General features: G+C 36.1%; 1 protein-coding gene across 1 annotated transcript; it reads right to left on the bottom strand.

Annotated features, from left to right (window-relative positions):
- Positions 1–3,625: 3,625 nt before the first annotated feature.
- On the bottom strand, positions 3,626–24,550 carry CENPH (centromere protein H). Its single transcript, XM_073235502.1, has 9 exons — positions 24,332–24,550; positions 22,585–22,640; positions 19,526–19,574; positions 19,075–19,149; positions 17,849–17,905; positions 15,791–15,854; positions 8,033–8,084; positions 6,591–6,754; positions 3,626–4,696 (listed from the first exon to the last, which is right to left on the bottom strand). Exons 1-9 carry the CDS (start codon positions 24,451–24,453, stop codon positions 4,604–4,606), a joined length of 732 nt encoding a protein of 243 aa, XP_073091603.1. The 5' UTR covers positions 24,454–24,550; the 3' UTR covers positions 3,626–4,603.
- Between the last annotated feature and the right edge of the window lie 749 nt (positions 24,551–25,299).

A 25,299-nucleotide genomic window follows, 5' to 3' on the forward strand; every position in this document is an offset into this window, starting at 1 on the left:
TACAAGGCCACCTCATATACCCTTACTTATTGTCATTGCTTAGATTTGGTGTTTTGTTTGTTTTCTACCATTAATCCTGATATTAAACTGCTGCTTGCTTCAAGTTTGAGAGAATTCAAGTTTTTCTTTGGACATTTAAGGCTTCTACATCATTATCCCCAAATTATATTAAATTCTATGGTGAATAATTGCTTACATTATAATTTTTAATACACAATATGTTGTGGCCATTTAATATAACTTTTAAGGTAATGTAGCCTTAAGCTACTATAAATATTTAGGGTGACAATTTGTTTTGATGTTCTAGGTCAGTTTTTCTAAATGTGGGGGAGTTTGGAAATATAAGTTACTAGCCCAAGTGTATAGTCCCTTCTGATTCAGTGCATCTCTGGAGGAAACCAGAAATCTATTTTTAAAAAGCTTTCAAAGTTTGTTTTAGTAGCACATATTCTAAAATCAGATTGATAAGATGATTAGATGGGCAAAAGATATGAACAGTTAACATAAGAAATACAAACGGCCTTAAAAATATTAAGAGACATTAAATCTCACTCATTCTAAGAAAAATTTAAGCTACACTGAAACTTTTCATCAAATTGGCCAACATATTTGGGCAACACACTCTGAGGAGGCTGTAGAAAAACAGGCATTCATGTACATCATTGGTGAGAGTAAAAGATGGTATTTGAAAAAAGTTACACACTGAATGACTCCAACTACATGACATTTTGCAAAGGCAAAACTATGGATACAGTAAAAAGATCAGTAGTTGCCAGGAGTTAGAGGAAGAGAAGGAAGAACAGGCAGAGCACAAGGGATTTTTCAGGATAGTGAAAACACTGTATGATACAATGGTGGAAACATATATTTTTGTCATTACCCTTTGTCAAAACCCATAGAATACACAACCTTTGGGTGATGACACATTAATATGGGTTCATTTATAACAAATATACCACCCTAGCAGAGGATTGTGATAGTATGGGAAGTTGGGCGTATCTGGCAGCAGTGGGTATTTGGGGACTCTATACTTTGTTTTTGCTGTGAACCTAAAACTGCTGTAAAAATAAAACCTATTTTTAACAAGAATTTTGTCGCCATTGATGAAAACAGATACACTAATGTGTTCTTAAGGCTCAAAAGTTGTGACTATAGTTGAGAACACTACTGTCTAACTGGAATTTGCTAAGAGAACTTAAATATTCGTATTAAAAAGCAAATATGTGAGGTGATGGAAATGTGGAATCTTTTCACACATGTATGTATATCAAATTATTCCATTGTACACTTTTAAGTATCTTACAATTTTATTTTTTGATGACTTCAATAAAGTTGGGGGAAAAAAGCTCAAAAGCAGCAACAGCTTAGATTCCCAGTACCCACACTTTTTATTTACAGGAAGTTTCCATGTGAAAATCTACAATATTAGATTTTCATTCTGAAGTCATTTAGAAGACACAGATAAACTTTCTTGGCTTTTCTATATAAAACATTTTTCATTTTTCCATTTTAGAGATGAAAATGGGCAAAGAAGTCCTATGGTTTAGTTTTTGTTAAACTTTCCAAGTCCTCTAATACAAAAAGTCTCCTGGGAATACCTGATGATAGATGCACAAACTATTAAATACAGTGTAAATTACTGGCCATATTAATATGGATTTTATTTGGGGGAGTCTGCCAGCAAAATGCTGATTTTTCTCTACTAATGGGTCATTTCTAAGTGTTGTCATTCATACTCCTTTACAGAATTCCCATCTCTAGTACGAAAATGATAAAAGTAGTTGAAGCTGAGGCAGCAAACTGCATCAATCCCCAAATCCATACTGTTTCAATCAGCCTCCTGCCATCAGATCTGATTACTCACTCTGCTCAGGTCCCATGATTTTTTGTATCTTCAGTGCTATTACATGGCTATCCTCGTGGACCCAAAGAACATCGTCTGATTCTACCACTTGTCTTGTCTTTTTAATGTTCCCATTTTACCTTGACTGACTCCTTGTTCCATGTTCCCTGTTCCTGACACTGGCTGTAGATCTGTTAGGCAGAACTCAGCATGCGTGACAGACCCCTGATGTGATGCAATATAAAGTACCCACACTTCTTGTGAATTTTTTTAATAAAAAAAATCTGAAACTACATTTAATAAAACAGTTAGAGCTAACTTCTAGTTTACAGGAATACTACATACCCTACTAAGAAGCAATCAGACAAATCACAATAGAGAACTTTCTACAGGGCAACTGGTTTCTTCAAGTCAATGACTTGAATAATGGAAGGGGGGGTGCACCAATAATCTCTGTTGCAACTACTTGTATCAATTCAATTACAGTACTGTAGAGGGAAAGCAGCACAGATAATGCAGGAACAGTGGTGTGGCTTTTTCCAAGTAAACATTTACAAAAACAGGCAACTGGTGGGCAATGGTTTGCTGACCGATATAGATGAAAACAAAAGATTTTTGGGTCTCCTGTTGAGAAAGTTGCTCAAAGGCATACTCTCTAATTCCCTCTTCAGATAAAGCTGAGATTAGTAATGGAAGGGAGACCCTCCCAAAGGGTAGAGTAGTGTTCCCTCTTCCCAAGGAAGGGCACCTCCTCTCTCATCTGTCTAGCATGATTTCAGAATTGTGATAGAATTGACCACGGTTGCTTCCCGAATGTCTTTTCAGTTCGAGGGTCCCAGATCAAGAAGAGTCAAATCTGTACTTGATGTGGAAGACTACCCTAAGAGCCTGAACTTTGAGATTTATGACTGGATGACATGTTAGCTTATCTTCCTTGGGGAGGGGTGTGTCTTTTACTTGCAAAAGAGAAGTCAATATATTTAAGACCAAGATAGCAGACTGTGGCAGACTATATTCTTTTCAGCAAGTATTTTCCTTCCCCACTCTGAAACCCAGTACTCCCCTGCTGTGGGAGAAGTATACTTTCCTGCCCAAGTGATGCTGGCTTGGTCAATGGAACCTGGGTGGAAATAATGTACACCTCCTCCAAGTAGAAACTTTAAATGTGCTTGTGTAATTTGACTTGGCTTCGTTAAATGTGAAGATGTGTTTCAGATGTGGCTTGGGTCCTAGGATTGTAATTCAGCATGATTTCAGGAAAAAATGATTAATACAACTTCTCTCTGAGTTGGGCTTTAAGAGGGAACACACAGGGCAGTAAAATCCCAGGAAAATGCAGAGGTTTTCAGATGATGCTCATGACCAATGGAGTTGGGATTTCTAATAAAGTGTGCATCTATGATTTAATGCTGTATCTTTGGATCAGGAAGGTATTTCCCAGAATAATGTTTTTCTGGAAGAAAAATATAACTTGTACAACAATTTATGTAAGCGGTTTCTAAAAATATACTGTGGCAAAGAGAAACAAATGAAGTAAAACTATAAATGTTCTAAAGAAAAGAGCTTAGAATTCATATTTAGGTAAATCTCTGTATTTGTTATTGATCTAAAGAATGAATTTCAAATGCTATTATCCACTGTAGTGCATCTTTTCATGTTTTAAGTCCTTCTTAAAAGAACTTAACATACTACATTGTGTATAAAAATGACCAACAGTTCCAAATTAATAAAGAGCTCAAATTAAAGGTTTCCAAAAATGGAATGGGATGCTACAGAAAGTGGCAAGTTCTATTTTTTAATAACAGTAACATTTATTATTTTATTTTTTAACTTATAAAAGCAATGCATGAAAATACATAAATACAAAAGAAAAAAGGTCACAATTCCTCTACAATAACCACAATTGTTAATGCTTGGGATATGTTTTTCTTTTTCTTTCTTTTTCAAGGCTGAGGTGCTTTATTTGGGTCTCTGTTCAGAGATGTGGATGGGAGGTGGGGGAATGGGGCAAAGCAGTCAAAGGGTACAAATCCGCAGTTAGAAGATGAATGTTTTGAAGATCTAATGCACAGCGCTATAATTATAGTTATATATACATATATAATTGTAGTTATTATATACAAAACTATGTATACAATACAGTTATTATATACAATACTGTATTATGTACTTCAAAGATCTAAGAGATTAGATTTTAATGTTCTCACAAGAAAGAAGTAACTAAGTGGCATGATGGAGATGAGATGTTGGCTAATGCCATGGTGGCCAAATCCACATATTGTATACTTTAAATTTACACAGTGTTGTATGAAAATTATATCTCAAAAAAAAATTTGTAGTGAGATGAATCTAAAAAGATTTATTTGAATAAAATACAACTGGCAGTTAAAAAAATAAAGACATGCACATGCTTTTCTAATTTTTCTAATATTTTGGTTGACAAACAAAGCTACAGGTATTTCAGATGAAATCTGGAACTGCAGAAATGTACAAAAAATATCCATGTAAGTGAAAAGTTGGACTAGATGTCCTTCAGGATCTTTCCAAGGCTAAGATTTTAAGATTCTCTTACAGTATGACAGTCACTTTAATTATCATATTTAAAGTAAGATTCCATGTTACAGTGTTAACTCAAGTTTAAAAAAAAAATTTGCAGTATTAGAATAGTTCCAAAAACACAGGAAAAACATTTCACTTGAAATTTGCTATTTAAACGACATATCAAAGACAGAAACAAAAAATGCCAAGATAGAATTCTTTTTAGATCATGGTAAGATTCTTCTCAAGCTGAAGAACAGTTTCCTTAAGGGCAGAATCCTCTGCCCAGTTGGCTTTACTTCCCAAAATGAGGTTCTGTAATTAAAAAAAGTTTTTAATTAGTTATAAGTACTTTAAAAAATTTAACAAGATTAAAAAAATTTTTTTCACTGGCTCTCATCAAGTCTTTACTGAACAAGGAGTGAATATTTACTCTGTGATCAAGAGAAAAAATATTAATACATTCTTGTATCTCCATTTCCACTCTCAGTAAGGCTTGATCCCCATGATGGAAAAGAATATTTACATTGACTACAACAATTTTTATGCTTCATCAGTTTTTGTGGATAGTTTTTAACCTATTAAGGATACTTGCAGTGGTATCCTTGATTAAAGGAAAAGACTGCAGCTACAATTCTGAGTTCATTTTGCACTTCTCTGGTTAAAGAAAAATAAGCAGTATGTCCTATTTGTATTTTTAAATCAAAATATTTATTTTTCTGTAATTATTTTTAATGGAAGTATAGTTGATATAGAATATTACATTAGTTTAAGCACACAATATAGTAACTTAACAGTTATATACTTTAAGAAATATATGTCCTATTTTAAAAAGAGGTAGAAGAAAAGCTTAGTTATCAGGACTTGCAAAGTTTCAATACCCTGAAAAAGGTGCAGAATATATTTGTGGTAGACAACAGAGGAATGATTAGGGTCATAATTGATGAAAATTCTGGTCATTATTCTTTGGAGAACTATGGCTCAATGATACTGAGTTACTAACTGAAATGCTGATAAAACAGATTTTTAGAGTATAAGTGTGTTAGCCTGTTAAATATAAAAATACTAAAACTTTGGCCTCTATAAGGCATATTCTTGTTGTAAGTGAATGAAAGGTCACGTATATATAAATCTGGTCCTGTTTACAAAGGCAGGTAGAAGCAAGCAGTCAAGCGTGACTGAACCCATAAGAGCTGATCTTCCTTTAGCTCCTAAGATGGCCAAAAGCTATGTTCTCTTTACCAAAGCAATGAGTTCATTAAATCAAAATTAACATTAATTTAGGAGCTATGAATACAAATTAGAAGTGCATAGTAATGGCATTTACTCAAAGCAGTAGGATGGAAAATATGCCAAAGAAATTTAAAATGATTCTGTACTCAGGATGCAATCCTCCATTTGAGGTTAGCTTAGGAGATTTCATCACTCCTAATCAAATCACTCAGTGCTACTAAAATGCAGACGTAAAACCTAAGGAAGAGTTTCTTACAGAGAGATGTAAGACCTCATATTCTATAAGGATATGCTTTACACATCACAGACACTTACTTATATATAGTAGGCAGTTTTAACTGTGTATCTTCATAATTGAAAGTGGGTAATATAAGTATTTCATCTCAACAGTTCCAGGGACATTTTGTAACTCAAAAAGTAGTGAAAAACCTCCAGAATAACAGAACACATAACATTTTTTAATTGATAATCTAATTACCAAAATTTACTGAGAATTTACTTGGACGTGTCACTACGCTAAACATATTAACATCAATTACCTTCTTTAGCTTCATAACTACCCTTTCTAATAAGGAAACAGATGCTTAGAAAAATTAAATAATTTGCCCAAGGTCAGCAACTACTAAGTAGCAGGTAGGATCTTAACTCTAGATTCCTATAATCTCCATCCATGTTTTCTCCTACTTCCCAACTTAAGAGCATAATGCTCTTTACCATTATACCATTCTGCCTCCACAGAGCTGCTAAAGTCTTTCCATTTATAAATGCTTAAGGTCTAACCATAATGAGAAATCAAAGCCTTCAACATTAAAGACCCATGAATTAAACACACATATATATAACATATCAATATTTGGTACTGAATTGAATATTTTGTCAAGATCAGAGAGTAACTGAAATTAAAGCTGAGAGTAGTAGAATCAATCATTTAAAAAAAGTTCTTTAAAACTTCATTTCTAATATATATAAATCTTACCTGGAACACATGTTGAATAACTGTAGTAATTTGTATCTCTACCTGTAGATTTTCTTGTATGGTCTTTATCTTGTCTGAATTTTCCATGCTGTCCAGCTCATCTTTCTGTTTGTTCTTTTCAGTCTGTATTTCTAAAAGCTTACTTTCTGAAGCTTGTTTTAATTCTATTAGGTTAAAAATAAAATAATATACTATACAGGACAACTCCTCCAAACAAGAATCTTGAAAAACTATGAAGCAGAACAGTTCCTGGTGATTTCAGTCAAGAGAAAATTTTTAATAAGCAGCAGTTTAGGGCACAATTCTACTTTGATGTAAAAATTACTCCCCTGTGAAAAATACCAATATTTAAATTTTATACTTAGCAATGCTCTCCATGAAATGTTTAAGGGACATATGTATGAAAATGATAGCCATCTACAAATGTCTGAAGTGGCACCATGTCAGAGTACTTACTCTGAGTTGCCAAAAAAACAGGTAGGAGATACATGTAAGGAAATACTTTTTCCCCCTTTATTTGCAAAATGCAATATCAACAAGATAAATTTTCAATGAAAATTAAGAATCTCTTCTCCAGGGACAAACATCATCAACCATTTTTTTGGAGTTCCTGAAATGTTCTAAGAATCAAACCACTTGAAAATGTCAATGAGTTATGTTTCAGCAGCTTGGTTCCTTGACAGTTATGTATCATAAGTAGGTTGGAATGTAATGGAAAAAAATTAAACAACCGAAGGGTGATTAAATCAGATGACCAAGACTACTACTAACTCTTGAGATTACTTACAAATAGGCAAATCTGTGTAATACTTAAAAACAATAAATCATGCCTCTACTATTAAATGAAAAAGCAGTTGATAACACAAAATAAAATGTCAGTTTTATAAGAAATAAGCACTGAAGATTATCTCTTGATGGTAAAACTGAAAGTTTAACTTTTCCTTTGTAAACTTTTTTGTTTCCAAATTTTCTACAGAGAATGTGTATTACTTTTAAAATAAACATTTCAATAATTTCAGTGCAAAAAATAGTCATTAAGTTAAAAAAACTAGAACCATATGTATCAACTGATCATTTAAAAATTATGTACATACAAATATTGTTATATAGGTGTGGAAAAGGGCCTGGAATGATACATGCGTAACTGCAGTCACACAGGTAGAAGGCATCACTTTCACATTAAACTATTTTATATATAATTTGATTCCCCTCCCACAGATGAAGTATTAACTTTGTGATTTCAAGTTCTAAAACAATAATCAATCCAGCAAAAAGCATTTTGTATACTATTTTTAAATTGCCAAGCCCAAAGTTTTAAGAAAATTTGAAAATTTAGAAATTTAAATTTCTCAGTAGCTTAGAGATCTGGCCTTATCAGTCTCCACAGTAATTGAAAATATGTTCTACAAAAAAAGTAAACAAAAAAAAATTGTTCTACATACGCAATCTCTTCTTTCTAATATCAAGCAGCTTTTCCTCCAAATCCCAAGATTCCTATTATTGGAAATAAAAAGATTTAACACATTATCAAAGAACATACCTATAATACACAAATCAGTGAATTTTACCTATTAGTTTATCTTTTCTAAAACTCCAGTTTTCAATTCCTTTATTTCCATACAAGAAAAGAAAGAGGACAGGTGAGAGGAAAAAACATGGTAATGTGATAAGTGTGGTGGAAATCTCTGCCCAAAACCACATATATTTTGAAAATATAGCAAATACAACTATTCCTAAAAAAGTGACCAGAAGTAAGAGTACACTAGCCAGTCTATATCTGAGAAGTGAACATCTCATGGAAAACTGTAAAGTAAAAAAGCTGCAACCTGGCGGGACCTGAGCACTCCCCCGACCCCAGCTCACCGGTGGAGGAAGAGAATCAGAGTGGGGAGGGAGTGGAAGCACAGGACTGCTAAATAACCAGCCCTAGTAACCTGCCCCGGGAGCACAGACCAACACCGCATGGCGTCTGGTGATTAGAGGGGCTGAAAACCAAAGGCAGAGACTAAGACTGTGAACAGCTTCCCACAAGCAGCTGCCCTGGGACAAAAGAAAAGCACCTGCTTTGAAAGACTTCTCAACAGTCAGAGGGCTGCTAAATGAGCAAGGCTCTGTGGACAAAATCATCCCAGCACACCCAGTCCAGCAGTTTGGGAACTTTCAGGAGCTTCAGGTGCTCCATCCCCATGGTTGGCAAAGCAGCCCCAAGGTCTCTCACCACGATAAGCAGCCTGCCACTCCTACCTCCTTACCAGCATTTGCATGCAAACCCACTGTCCCCACCACTGCTGCAGAACAGGTGGAGGGCAACCCTCCCAAAAGCAACTACACCACTTAACGCAGAGGCGACTCCCTGTGCGTGGCTAATTGGCCCTCACAGCAGAAACAGGTACGGCGACCAGGAAGCACGAAAGGGCTTCACCCTCCCAGGAAACACCTGTGGTGAACCCTGCCATTGCCAAAACCAGCAGGAGGGCAGCCCCACCCATGGCAGTTTAGGAGACTAACCCAGAGACCACTCCCTGCACACAGCTAACCAGCACAGACAGCAAGACAAGTACTGAGACCAGGAAGCTGGAAAGGACTTTGTCCTCCCAGCTGATATCCACGTTCTCGCCTGCAACCACTCCCATCCCTCCAGGACTATGAAAAGGCAGAAGAACCTTGTTCACTCTGAAATCGCTCAAACACCATTAAGAGGCTCAGTGAGACTGAGATCACCAGGCTTCCTTAAAAAGAATTCAAAATAAGTCATATGCATGATGATGGAGCTACAGAGAAATATTCAAGAGCTAAGGGACAAATTCAGGAGGGAGACAGACACCTTAAAAAATACAGTAATTTAAATGAAACAAACAATGGAGGTATTTAAAAGCAGATTAGATGAGGTAGAGGAGATAGTAAATGGAATAGAAATTAGAGAACAGAAATACAAAGAAGCTGAGGCAGAGAGAGAGAAAAAAGGATCTCTAGGAATGAAAGAATATTAAGACATCTGTGTGACCAATCCAAATGGAACAATATTCACATTATAGGGGTACCTGAAGAAGAAGAGAGAAAAAGGGATAGAAAGTGTCTTTGAAGAAATAAACACTGAAAACTTCCCCAAGCTGGGGAAACAGTCTCTCATGCCACGGGATTCCACAGATCTCCCAACACAAGGGACCCAAGGAGGACAACACCAAGGCACATAATAAATAAAATGGCAAAGATCAAAGGTGACGACAGAGCATTAAAAGCAACCAGAGAGAGAAAAAAGATCACCTACAAAGGAAAACCCATCAGGCTATCATCAGACTTCTCAGCAGAAACCTTACAGGCCAGAAGGGAGTGGCATGATATATTCAATGTAATGAAAGAGAAGGGCCTAGAACCAAGAATAGTGTCATTTAAATTGAAGGAAGGATTAAACAATTCTCAGATAAGCAAAAGTTCAGGGAATTTACCTTCCACAAACCATCTCTACAGTGTATTTTAAAGGGACTGCTCTAGATGGAAGTGTGCCTAAGACTACATAGCTGTCACCAGAGAAAATAAAACCACAGCAAAGGAAGTACACCACCTAAATACTAACCAAATGCAAAATTATACTAGCTAGCCACAAAGTCAGTCAAGGGATCACAGAGTACAGAATACAACACCTAACATACAAAGAGAGTGGAGGAGGGATAAAAAGGAGGAGAAAAAAAGAACCTTTAGATTGTATTTGTAATAGCATACTAAGTGAATTAAGTTAGACTTTAGATAGGAAGGAAGTTAACCTTGAACCTTTGGTAACCACGAATCTAAAGCCTGCAATGGCAATAAGTACATACCTATTGATAATCACCCTAAATATAAATGTACTGAATGCACCAATCAAAAGACAGAGTTACAGAATGGATAAAAAAGCAAGACCCATCCATATGCTGCCTACAAGAGACACATTTCAAACCCAAAGGCATACACAGACTAAAAGTGAAGGGATGGGAAAAGATATTTTATGCAAACAACAGGGAGAAAAAAGCAGAAGTTGCAGTACTTGTATCAGATAAAATAGACTTCAAAACAAAGAAAGTAACATGACACAAAGAAGGACATTATATAAAGGAGTTAGTTCAACAAGAAGATATAATCATTATAAATATCTATGCATCCAACATAGGAGCACCTAAATATATAGAACAAATACTAAAAGAATTAAAGGAGGAAATAGAATGCAATGCATTCATTTTTGGAGACTTAACACACCACTCATTCCAAAGGACAGATCAACCAGACCCAAAATAAATAAGGAGACAGAGGCACTGAACAATACATTAGAACAGATGGACCTAATAGACATCTATAGAACACTCCACGCAAAAGCAGCAGGATACACATTCTTCTGAGGTGCACATGGAACATTTTCCAGAATAAATCACATACTAGCCACAAAAAGAACCTGAGCAAATTCAAAAAGACTGAAATTCTACCAACCAACTTCTCAGATCACAAAGGAATGAAACTAGAAATAAACTGTACAAAGAAAACAAAAAGGCTCACAAACACATGGAGGCTTAGCAACATGCTCCTAAATAATCAATGGATCAATAACCAAATTAAAACAGACATCAAGCAATATATGGAGACAAATGAAAACAACAGCTCAATGCCACAACTTCTGTGGGACACAGTGAAGGCACAACTAAGAGGAAAGTACACAGCAGTCCAGGCCTATTTAAAGAAGGAAGAACAATCCCAAATGAACAGTCTAAACTCACAATTATTGAAACTGGAAAAGAAGAACAAGTGAGGCCGAAAATCAATAGGAGAGACATACAAACATTACAGAATAAATAAATAAAATTGAGAAAAATAAAACTAAAAGAATTAATGAGTCCAAGAGCTGGTTCTTTGAGAAAATAAACAAAATAGATAAGCCCCTAGCCAGACTTATTAAGAAAAAAAAAAAACAATCTACACACATAAACAGAATCACAAATGAGAAAGGAAAAATCACTATGGACACCACAGAAATACAAAGAATTATTGGAGAATACTATGAAAAATTATTTGCTAACAAACTGGATAACCAAGAAGAAATCGACAACTTTCTAGAAAAATACAACCTTCCAAGGCTGACCAAGGAAGAAACAGAAAATCTGAAAAGACCAATGACCAGCAATGAAATTAAATCAGTAATCAAAAAACTACCCAAGAACAAAACCTCCGGGCCAGATGGCTTCACCGCTGAATTTTATCAGACATTTAGAATAGACATAATACCCATTCTCCTTAAAGTTTTCTAAAAAATAGAAGAGGAGGGAATAGTTCCAAACTCATTCTATGAAGCCAGTATCACTCTAATACCAAAACCAGGCAAAGACACCACAAAAAATGAAAACTAAAGACCAATATCCCTGATGAACATAAGATACAAAATACTCAACAAAATATTAGCAAACCAAATTCAAAAATACATCAAGAGGATCATACACCACAATCAAGTGGGATTATCCCAGGGATGCAAGGAAGGTACAACATTCAAAAATCCATCACATCTTCCATTTGTCAATAAAAAGAAGGAGAAAAAGGAATAATCACATGATCATCTCCACAGAGGCTGAAAAAGCATTTGACAAAATTCAACACCCATTCATGATAAAAACTCTCAACAAAATGGGTACAGAGGGCAAGTACCTCAATATGACAAAGGCCATATACACCAAACCCACAGCCAACATAATACTTAACAGTGAGAAGCTGAAAGCTTTTCTTCTAAGATCAGGAATAAGACAAGGATGCCCACAATTACAACTTCTATTCAACATAGTTCTGGGGGTCCACGCCACAGCAATCAGATAAAACAAAGAAATAAAAGGCATCCACACAGGTAAAGAAGAAGTTAAATTGTCATTGTTTGAAGATGACATGATATTGTACATAAAAAACCCTAAAGAATCCACTCCAAAACTACAAGAATATTTGAATTCAGCAAAGTTGCAGGATACAAAATTAATACACAGAAACCTGTAGCATTTCTATACACTAACAATGAACTAACAGAAAGAGAAATTAGGAAAACAATTCCATTCACAATTGCATCAAAAAGAATAAAATACCTAGGAATAAACCTAACCAAGGAAGGGAAAGACCTATACTTTGAAAACTACAAGACACCCTTAAGAGAAATTACAGAGGACACTAATAAATGGAAATGCATCCCATGCTCTTGGGTAGAAAGAAATATATTGTCAAAATGGCCATCCTCCCTAAAGCAATCTACAGGTTCAAAGCAATCCTTATCAAAGTACCGACAGCAATCTTCAATGAACTGGAACAAATTGTTTTAAAATTTATATGGAGCCACAAAAGACACCGAATAGCCAAAGCAATCCTGAGAAGGAAGAATAAAGCAGGTAGTTACGGTCCCCAACTTCAAGCTCTACTACAAAGCCACAGTAATCAAGACAATTTGGTATCGGCACAAGAACAGCCCCATAGATCAATGGAACAGAATACAGAGCCAAGATATAAACCCACACATATATGGTCAATTAATATATGATAAAGGAGCCATGGACATACAATGGGGAAATGACAGCCTCTTCAACAGCTGGTTTTGGCAAAACTGGACAGCTACATGTAAGAGAATGAAACAGGATAACTGTCTAACTCTATACACAAAAGTAAACTTGAAATAGATCGAAGACCTGAATGTAAGGCATGAAACCAGAAAACTCTTACAAGAAAACACAGGTAAAACTCTCCTGAATATACAATGACCAACTTTTTCATGAACATATCTCCTCAGTCAAGGGCAACAAAAGCAAAAATGAACAAGTGGTACTATATCAAACTAAAAAGCTTTTGTACAGCAAAGGACACCATCAGTAGAACAAAAAGGCATCCTACAGTATGGGAGAACATATTTATAAATGACATATCCGATAAGGGGTAGACATCCAAATTATATAAAGAGCTCATGTACCTCAACACACAAAAAGAAAATAATCCAATTAAAAAATGGGCAGAGGATCTGAACAGAACCTTCTCCAAAGAAGAAATTCAGACGGCCAACAGGCACATGAAAATATGCTCCACATAGCTAATCACCAGAGAAATGCAAATTAAAACCACAATGTATCACCTCACACCAGTTAGGATGGCCACATCCAAAAGACAAACAACAACAAATGTTGGCGAGGATGTGGAGAAAGGGGAACCCTCCTACAGTGCTGGTGGGAATGTAAATTAGTTCAACCATTGTGGAAAGCTGTATGGAGGTTCCTCATAAAACTCAAAATAGAAATATCATTTGACCCAGGAATTCCACTCCTAGGAATTTACCCTAAGAATGCAGCAGCCCAATTTGAAAAGGACATATGCACCCCTATGTTTATCACAGCACTATTTACAATAGCCAAGAAATGGAAGCAACCTAAGTGTCCATCAGTAGATGAATGGATAAAGAAGAGGTAGTACATATGCACTATGGAATATTATTCAGCCATAAGAAGAAAGCAAATCCTACCATGGATGGAGCTAGAGGGTATTATGCTCAGTGAAATAAGCCAGGCAGAGAAAGAGAAGAATCAAATGATTTCACTCATATGTGGAGTATAAGAACAAAGCAAAAACTGAAGGAACAAAACAGCAGCAGAATCACAGAACCTAAGAACGGACTAACAGTTACCAAAGGGAAAGGGACTCGGGAGGATGAATGGGAAGGGAGGGATAAGGGGAAAAGGGGGGCATTATGATTAGCACACATAATGTAGTGGGGGTGGGGGGTACATGGGAAAGGCAGTATATACAGAGAAGACAAGTAGTGATTCTATAGCATCTTACTACGCTGATGGACAGTGACTGTAATGGGGTATGTGGGAGGGACTTGATAATAGGGGGAGTCTAGTAACCATAATGTTGTTTCAGTAATTATACAGTAATGATATAAAAAAAAAAGACATCCTACAGTATAGGATAATATATTCATAAATGACATATCTGATAAGGGGTTAAAATCCAAAATATATAAAGATCTCACACACCTCAAGAACAAAGAGGCAAGTAACCTGAATAAAAATGGGCAGAGGATCTGAACAGACAGTTCTCCAGAGAAGAAATTCAGATGGCCAACAGGCACATGAAAAATATGCTCCACTTAGCTAATCATCAGAGAAACACAAATTAAAACCACAGTGAGAGATCACCTAACACCAGTTAGGATGCCCAATATCCAAAAGATAAACAGCAACAAATGTTGGTGAGGATGAGGAGAATGGGGAACCCTCCTACACTGGTGGTGGGAATGTAAATTAGTTCAGCCATTATGGAAAGCAGTATGGAGATTCCTCAAAAAACTCAAAATAGAAATACCATTTGACCCAGGAATTCCACTCCTAGGAATTTACCCTAAGAATGCAGCAGCCCAGTTTGAAAAAGACAGATGCACCCCTGTGTTAATTGCAGCACTATTTACAACAGCCAAGAAATAGAAGCAACGTATGTGTCCATCAGTAGGCGAATGGATAAAGAAGAGGTGGTACATATCCACAATGGAATATGATTCAGCCTTAAAAAGAAAACAGATCTTACTATTTGCAACAACATGGATGGAGCTAGAGGGTATTATGCTCAGTGAAATAAGCCAGGTGGAGAAAGACAAGTACCAAATGATGTCCCTCATTTGTGGAGCATAACAACAAAGCAAAACTGAAGGAACAAAGCAGCAGAATCACAGACTCCAAGAAGGGACTAGTGGTTACCAAAGGGGAGGGAGAAGGGGATCGAGGGGTATTATGATTAGTGCACATAATATGGGGGAGCATGGCGAAGGAAGTATAGCACAGAGAAGAGAAATAGTGACTCTACAGCATCTAAGTATGCTGATGGACAGTGACTGTAATGGGGTATGTGGTGAGGGCTTGATAATAGGGGGAATGTAGTAACCACAATGTTCCTCACGTGACACCCGAGCATAAAATTGTGTATCAATGATACCTTAAAAAAATCCAAAATAATAAAAAAAAGAGAGAGAGGACAGTCACTTAAATGTTAAGTAGGTAATTACCACAGTTCATCAGAAATACTGGAATTTTGAAAAAGAAAACTTGAGGTCCATGAGTTCAAACCACTCCCTTTGGGTAATTCTATTTAACCATATACAATACTGTTATGAGCAAGGAAGTGTTACTGAAATCATGAGAATGCATAAGCAGCCCAAAGTGTGAAGTTACCTGCTGTGATTTCATTACTAATTTATTTAGCTTTAATACATGTTCCATGTTATCCACGAGGACACTAAAAAGGAAAAAAAAATAATGGCTTGTTAACCTTAGTCAAAGATAATAGCTCTCACTAATAAAGGCATGAATTAGTATATGTTTACTTTCATTCAATTCTCTGTACACTTCACTTCAATAAAAGCAATCATTTAACAAAATAAATCCAGAAAAGTCTGATGTAAATGAAATTTCTGTTTAGAAATATTTCATCAATGTCAAATTTAACCATGTAGAAACATTTCTAAAAATCTATATTTAGGTAGAAAAATGCCCTAATAACTTGCTAATAAGATGGTTTTTCTTAAAATAGACTTTATTTTCTGGGACAGTTTTAGGTTCACACCAAAACTGATTGGAAGGTAAGCCCATATACCCACTACCCCTACATATGCACAGCCTTTCCCACCATCAGCATTCCCCACCAGACTGGTCCATTTGTTACAAAAGAACCTACATCTGACATCTCATTATCATCCAAAGTCCATAGTCCACATTGGGGTTCACTCTTGGTGATGTATATTCTATGGATTTTGACAGATGGATAATGACATGTATTTACCATTATAGTATCGTACAGGATAGTTTCAATGAATAAACTACTTTTTAATCCCCATTTCTCCAACAAATATTTCTGAGTTCCTAGTATAGGCGAAGAACTGTGCCAGGTATCAGGAATGTAAAACAGAGTACACATAGTTCTTGTTTTCAAGGAGGAAAGAATCTGGTGGATGAGAAAAACAAATCCACAACCACAGTATAGTTTCATTACAAACAGTAATGGATATGAACCACTGAAAGTTGTGCACAGAGTGGAACAAGGGAAACCCTTGAATCTTAATGAATGTGAAGTAATTACCCAGATTAAATAGTCTGGTATGGCTGGAGCAGAAGAGTGTGCAATAAGACTGAGAAAGAACAGAAGTTCTCATACTTCTAAGTGCCACAATCACTTGGGAGGCTTGTTAAATGTGTATTACCAGCTCCACCCCACCCCTTCAGAGATTCTCACTCAGTATAGTGTGGGATGGGACTAGCAATGTGATCACTGTGATACTAAGTATTATGATAATCAGCCAAGCATGAGAAACAATGTAGAAGGAATTTACTGGGGAGACTAAAAAGGAGGAATCTTTGTACAGACCTAGGAGAGCTGAACTCATTTTCTACTAGTTCCAGCTGTACTTGGCTCTAAACTTTAAAACATGCTAAAGGATATTGCCTCAGCCTTTCTGTTGTCTTTGGGTGTCAATATGATGACTCTGTCCTGTACCCCTTTATCTCAAGAATGTTTTAAGCTCTCCTTTTGTGGGGGAGCAATAGTTAGCCCAAACTCAGATTTTAGAATTTATATAATCCTGGAGTTAAGTGGAAAATGGGGAGAATGCCTATCAGTCTGGACTAAGACTGGGGAGGTGCCTAGATCTATCTTCACACTTTTCTGGGGCTAATGGTAGGGCATTTTTTTTTTATCATGACATTTTTAAAGTTTTGGGAGATAAGATTACAGGTAAGGACCCTGAGCCCAGATACTTAGGACCTGAATACAGAGGACCTTGACTGCCAGAGTCTTTATTTTCTAATCCTTGGCAAATTGTTCAACATACCTAAGCTCATTTCAGTCACTGAAAAATGAGTATACCTCCTACGTCACTGGGTTATCGCTGGATTAAAAGAGGTAAAACTGCTTTTGTTTTTTAGTGAGTACTAAACAAAAGTTAGCTTTTAACTTTTAAAATTGTTAAAATTTAAACTTCAGTATTTTTTAGATATAAAAAATATTTCCATTGCTTCTAAGGTTTGCAATACAAATGAGATGCCAGCAGAACTATATACGTTGTTGCAATTTTAAGAAGGGCCTATAAAAACTCCAACACCTTCTTATTCTCCGGACAAAGGTGGTTGGCAGTGACAGTTGATTTAAAAAAAAAAAAATTGAAACTTATAGTCATTCTGCATATATCCTTCTTACTCCCATCCATACCAAATCCAGAAAAATAAAAAAGTACCTACTTATTCTTGGTGTTAATTTTCTCCAGATATTTTTTAAGTGCAGTTGAAAGTTGCATCCTGTGAGAGAAAAAAGTATGTTATAAAACATGGATAACATTTATAATAATACATTGAAAAGGAAATTTTTAAATGACAGGATTGATTTTTATTCAGTATAACATAAAACATCAGCAGGTTTTTAAGTGCTGTATGGGAAAATCTTTGATAAAGAAGTCCCAGAAATATGAAATAACACCAAGATAGATAGGGCTGTTGCTTGTGGCTCTACATTGGCAGGCTGTGGGGTGGAGAAGACCTGAAATCCAGCCCGAGCTTTGTTCTCCAAGCCCTCTATCTTGGTGCATGCCTGGAAGGAAGCATTAAACATTAAGGCACTACAGAGATCAGAACAGGCCTGATGTGGATAGTTAGGGGAATACAAAGCCATACCTGACTGTAAACTTTAAAAAATTGCTACTAAATTCAATAGCTAATAAGTAATAATAAAAGGGGAATCAACTCAGCAGCATTAGTCATTTCTTCCCCTCTGCCACACACAAAAAATCTGCTTCATTAAAAAGAAATAATAGCTCTGAAGTCACCTTAGTTAAAAAATATGATCTATATAATGAGCCAACATATGAGATGAGGGATAAAAGTTCATTGCTAGAACCAATTAAAAGATCTTTAACTATTTTCAATTAAATATGTGATGAAATTCATCTGGGAAGTCCAGAAATACAAGAAAATAATTTATGACTCATTCACTTAAGTGAGGCTATTAATGCAGACCACAGAGACCATGTGTCTTATTAACAGTTATATACCAGGACCTAGCAGAAATCTTAGGACATGGTGAGCACTCGCCTATTTGTTGAATAAATTTTAAAATACAGATGCAAAACCTATAATTGAAAATATATTTGACTCAATGACAATTCTTCAACTAAATTAAGAGTTACTGGAATAAATGAATCCATGTAATTCTTTCAAACACCAAAAGAGATTTGACCTCACACTTCTATTGTCTGGATGGGCATTTCCTTATTAAACTTTCTAATGTAACTTTTTCAAATTAAGATAACAATGATGTAACTTTTCTCTCAGGGTTCAAAATTTGTGTGACATTATCTAACCATCATTTTGCTTGATTAATTCATTTAGACCAGTTATAATATTCCCTCTGCCTCATATCATACCCATTTTCATTCAGTTCACAATGCTTATACCTAAAGTGTAATAATTACCTGTCTAATGTAAACTTTTTCATTTCAAAAGCAATTTTCACCTCTTCAATTTCATTTTCCAGGTCTTCAATTTTACTATCAAAAAAGCATGAACAAAAGATTTTAGCAGCATCAGAAGAAGTCACTATTGCAATAAATATATAAACCTTTGAAAAAAGTGAAATGCCTCTATCTAAGTAGAAGTATTCTAAAGGCTCACCACACCAATGCATTTACAGATTTGGTAAACTGATGCCTCCTAAGGTACTTTTTGCTAAGTATCTTGTTAAGGGGGGATGCCAAAAGTGTTATCTTTCATGTACATACATGTAAGTCTATATCCCATACCAACAACTTCTCAATACATTCATCATAAATTACTTGAGAAAAAAAGAAGAAAGATATTATCAAATGGAAAATATGATTTACATCTTAATTAGAACCACAAATAAAAGCTTAAAATATGACATACGCTTCAATCTGCTTTTCTTGCATGATTTGTTCTGGAGTTTTTTCTTCATCTACAAATTAATAATTTGTATAATTTTAGAACAGTGCTATCAGAAACATAATGTAAACCAAAAATGCAAACCAAATATATAATTCTCAATTTCTAGTTTCCACATTAGAAAAGAAACAAGATGATTTTAAGATAGTTTATCTAATCTAACAGATTCAAAACATTATCATTTCAAAATGTAATTAATTTAAAATTACTAATGAAATATTTCACAATCTTTTCTTCTGTGGATATTTTACATCGACAGCCCCCCCCCCTTTTTTATTAAGGTATGATATACAATCTTATGAAGGTTTCACATGAGCAAAATTGTGGTTTCAACATTCACCCATGTTATCAAGTCTCTCCTCATGCCATTTCAGTCACTGTCCATCAGTGTAGTAAGATGCTAGAGTCACTACTTGTCTACTCTGTCTATACTGCCTTCCCTGTGACCCACCTACATTATGTGTACTAATCACAATGTTCCTTAATCCCCTTCTATCCTCCCACTCATCCTCCCCAACCCCTTCCCTTTCGTAACCACTAGTCCCTTCTTGGAGTCTGTGATTCTGCTGCGGCTTTGTCCCTTCAGTTTTGCTTTGTTGTTATACTCCACAAATGAGTGAAATCATTTGGTACTTGTCTTTCTCCACCTGGCTTACTTCACTGAACATAATACCCTCTAGCTCCATCCATGTTGTCATTGACAGCCCTTCTTAACGAAGACTAACCACATTTCAAGTGTTCAATAGTCAAGTGGATCTAGTGGCTACCATACTGAACAGAGTAGTTACAGAACGATAGAAAATAAAAGGGAGCAATTAATGAACAAGATTACTGTCAAAACAAACCCAACTGTCTGTCTATATATATTAGCCTGGAAATTAAAATTTAAAAATACCACGTATTACTGCATTCAAAACATGAGAAATGCTTCAGGATAAATTTAACAGAATATGCATATGACCTTTACACTGAACACTAGCAAATATCAAAATGGAAAGATATACCATGTACAAGTATCAGGAGAATACTATCCTAATCAAATTCCAGTCAAAAATTCTGTTTTCTTTTCCTGTGGAAATTGACAAGCTGATTTTAAAATGCATATAGAAACATAAAGGATCTATAACAGTCAAAATAATTCTGACAAAGCAGAACAAAGTTAGGGAGTACTTACAGCTGATATCGTAACTGAGATAAGATGGTATTATTTTAAGTATAGATAAAAACCTCAAGAAAACAGGGCACAGAGCCAAGAAACAGACCCACACAAAAAAAAATGGAGAAAGGAAAGTCTTTTTAACTAATAGGGCTAGAAAATTTAGATTTTCATATGGAAAAAAATGAACCTTAACCCTTAGCTTAAAAAAAAACACAGAAATTAACTCAAAAAGGATCACAGACCTGAATGTTAGAACTAAAACCATAAACCTTCTAGAACAAAACATAGGGGAAAATCTTTGTGACCTTGGAATATCACAATTTCTTAAATAGGACTCAAAAATCACAAACTACAAAAGAAAAAAAGTGACAGAACACTTCATCAAAATTAACGCCTTCTGGTCCTCAAAAGACAGTTAATAAAAAGGCAAGCAACAAAGTAGGAAAGAATGTCTGCCAGGTAAATATATCTGAAAAAGGATTGTATTAATTTATAAACAAAAAACTCTTAAACTCAGCAAGATTAACAGTTAAGAAATGGTCAAAAATTTGAACTTTTACTTCATAAAAGTAGACTTATAAATTGCCAAGAGGCCTATGAAAAGATACTCAACATCATTAGTTATCAGGAAAATGTAAATTAAAACCATCTGATACAACTAGTACTTATTAGAATGGCTAAAATTTAAAAAGACTGACAGTACCAAGTTTTGGAGTGGATATTTGAGAGGTGGAAATTTCATTCACTGCTGGAGGGAATGTACTGCAATGGTATAACGATTTTAGCTGTTTTGTAGTTTCTTAAAAAGTTAAACATGTACTTCCCATATGACTTGTAATTTCACTTTTAGGTATTTAACCAAGAGAAATGAAAAAAATAAAGTCTATGAAAAGACACGTCCAAATGACAGATGTCCACAGCAGCTTTTTTTATAATGAGCAAAAGCGGCCAACAATTCAATGTCCCTCAATAGGTGCATGGATAAACAAACTGTAGTATAGTCATCATGAAATATATGCCACAAAAAGGAATGAATTACTGAAATAAACAACACAAATGAATCACAAAAATACTACACTATGCCAAAGTAGCCACACACATTGGGAGTGACTATGAACAGGCATCAGGTTTCTCTGTAGGGTGAGTCTGAAAATCACATGGGTTCAGTTAAGTGACTAAGACATTTATGAGGCAACTCAGTTTTTCCACAATTCTTGATTCAACCTAACATATTACATGGTTTTATTTTTAAGCATAATTCACAGAGAAATAAAGAATCACCGAAACTTATCTTTGTGACCTAAGGGCTTATATATCAGGTGGCAGTAGGTGGTTATTATTTAGAAGGGCTAAACCCATTATTTCACTACTCTTTTAGTCCCTGAGACTTCTGGATTAATAATTTTAAAAGATAAAATTTAACTTTTTCTGTTTAGAATTGAAAATTTTCATTTATGTCTTTAAGCTTATATCCCTTCTGTGATTTATTCCTACACTACAGTGTTCCTCAAAGTAGAGGTCTCAGATAACTTTCTTAATAATTACCTGATTTGCTAATTTAATTTTCAAGTTGTTGATGACTGCAAGTTCTATGATTCTTCAACCCACAGGGATTTCCCGATTCTGATAGAACTTAATTGTCTTGCATTGTTAGTTAGTTGTTTTTTATCTATTTCCTGAATCCCTAACAGTTCCTGAGGGCTAGGGCTCAAGCCTGCTCTTTGTCTTAAGTGGTATAGTACTGCATTAAGCTGCCACTCCCATTCCCTAAATAAATAATTTTTTGTAAAGTTGATTTTCTTTTCCCCAAATTACTGTTCATCATTAAACTCACAAAACCTTATCTGAAAATGAAAATACTTACTTGCATCGATCATTGATTTATATTCCAAAAGCTGTTGTTTCGTTTGTGCTCTCAGCCTGAATAAAGACAGTTATCTCTTTACTAAAGTCTCACTCATTAGAATATGATAAACCAACTCATTTTTTTCAGAAGCTGATGTGTCAAACTAAGTGTAAATAAAACTCAGCATCCTCTTCCATTTTGGCCTTTATTATTTCAAATGGGCATAAAGAACTTTAAGGCATCAGAGGAAGGCAGAACATGGAATACAGTGGGAAAAACAGCATCTGTGAGGAAAAGTTAAAAATTTGATTTTTAAATTTATTCTTAATGGGGCTTAATGACAACTGCTACACAATGAAATAGATCAAAATGGTGAAACCTGCTGACACTGTAATGAGATATAATTGTAACACACTCAGGAGATACAGAAAAACAACAAAGATACTAATTCTGGGATAAATAAGTAATTCATGGAGTTTCTTAGTTGTCCTATGGTTCTACTTAATTCAAAATGATACATGAAGGAAGTAGAAAAGCTAGAGGTAAAATCCTAATTAGTTACTAGGTTGTACTCTAAAGATATTTCACATTTACTTTGTAGTTTCATAAACTGCTTTGTGATTTTGAGACCTACTTAAGTAGTTAAGGAACATTAGCCAAATTTCTCAAGTTCGATGGCATTAAGTTTCTTGATTTGAAATTCCCAATAAAAAGAACAAATTCTTAAGAGTTTAAGTAGGCTAACATTTTATAACACCCAGTGAAATAGTTACCTTTTAGCTGAAATGGAATAGGACATCTCATATATTTAATATTTTAGTATTTTGTACTGTACATAGGAGCAATTTTTAAAGTGAGATTGTGAGGTTTATTATTAGCCAAGGCCTTTCAAAGCAGTGAAGCTAAAATGGTTACAGTGTTTATCCCCACCCCCAAAATCCCCTTGTTATGGTTTAGAAGTCTGCAAATTTCTTCTGTGAAGGACCCAACAGCAAGTATTTTTGGCTTTGGGAATGGCATGTTCTCTGCTGCAACTTACTCAACTCAGCCCTTGTGGCAGTTGTGTTCCAAAATACTACTTCAGGGCACCTAAATTTGAATTTTCTATAATTTTCACGTGTTTTTAAAATTCTTGTTATTTTTTTCCTTAATTACCTAAAGACAGAAAAACTATTCTTAGCTTGGGGGGGGGGGCACACAAAATAGCCAGGAAGGGGTGGATTTGGCCCAGGGCCTTAGTCTGCACACTAGTTTGTAAGAGCTATGTCCCTTCTCAACAAATCTTCCCCTAGCAATTGCTTGGTGTAAAGGTACAAACATCGCTCTCTTGGTAGAAAATATAACATATGAAGCTTCTAGATTGAAAAGGGTCAACGAAGGAAAGGGGCAGGCAACCGCCTCCAGTAGCTCAGGGCTTGGATGTACCCCACAGCCTGGTGAAAAATCAGGACCCCAGAGCGTAGAGAGTAGAACGGGAGGGGGAAACTGCAGCTCTAAAGACCCAAAGGGCCGTGAGCACTATGCTAAACGCTTGCCCCAGAGTATCTCATTTAACCCACAGAGCAACTCTGCTAGGAGTGCGTCGTTTTCCTCTCCTTTTCGAAAATGAAGAAAGGGGTTTCTAGAAGTTAACTGAATGATGCAGCCACTGAGCCATTAAGTGACCGACCCTAACTTCGAAGCATTCTGAACATTCTGAGCAATGGGCGGAGCTCTTGGCCATGACGCCCACTCGGTTCCGGCCGAACGGGCCAGAGGGAACAACCTGAGCAGCAGGGTCGTGCGGTCCTCGGGGCGCGCCTCCTCGGCGCCGGCGACCTGGGGCGGCCCGCCTTCCCCTCCTGAATCCGCCGGCTCGGTGACTGGCTCCTCGGATGGCTTCTCCATCCTGGCTCGCTCCAAGGGCTACCACTTCGCGAGGCCAGACGCTGGCTTGGCGCCGCTCTTCCCGCCACTACCTTAGCTCCCGGAAGAGGCCGGAGAACTGTCGCTTCCGGGCCCCGCCCCTTCCGCCCCGGTCATGCCATGGGCTCCAGTTGCCATGGCTACCTCTCACTTTATTCTGGGTGGGCTAGTTGAAATCCTTACAGACCACTAGTAAAGAGTTGAAAGAACTATTAGGTGTCAATCTGTCAAGCGCTGAGTTAGGGTATGGGCTACCAGCGTTTGGGACACTCCCCAGCCCCAGGGAAACAGGCGGCGGAAAACCCCGACCTAAAGGGTCATTCGGCCTTGGCGATTGGACCAGGGGATCTCAGCAATGGCCGTTTTTTTTTTTTTGTCTCTTTTTTTTATTGTGGAAAAATACACGTAAAATAAAATTTACCATCTTAACCATTTTTTAAGTGTACAATTCAGTGGTTTTAAACACATTCATAATGTGAAATCATCACCATCATCCATCTCCACACCTCTTTTCACCTTGTAAAAGTGAAATTCCAAGCCCATTAAATAACTCCCCATTCTGCCCTCTGCAGCTCTTGGCAACCATTATTCTACTTTCTGTCTCTGTGACTCTGACTACTCTTAGGTATCTCACACAAGTGGACTCATACTGTATTTGTCTTTTTTGTGACTGGCTTATTTCACTTAGCATACTGTCTCCAAGATTCATCCATGGTACAGCATATGTCAGAATTTACTCCTCCTTAAGACTGAATATCCCATTGTATGAATATACACATTTTGCTACACACTCATCTGCCAATGAACACTTCGTTTGCTTCCCATGTT

Source organism: Manis javanica, chromosome 1 (assembly GCF_040802235.1).
Source record: "Manis javanica isolate MJ-LG chromosome 1, MJ_LKY, whole genome shotgun sequence".
Taxonomy (NCBI): domain Eukaryota; kingdom Metazoa; phylum Chordata; class Mammalia; order Pholidota; family Manidae; genus Manis; species Manis javanica.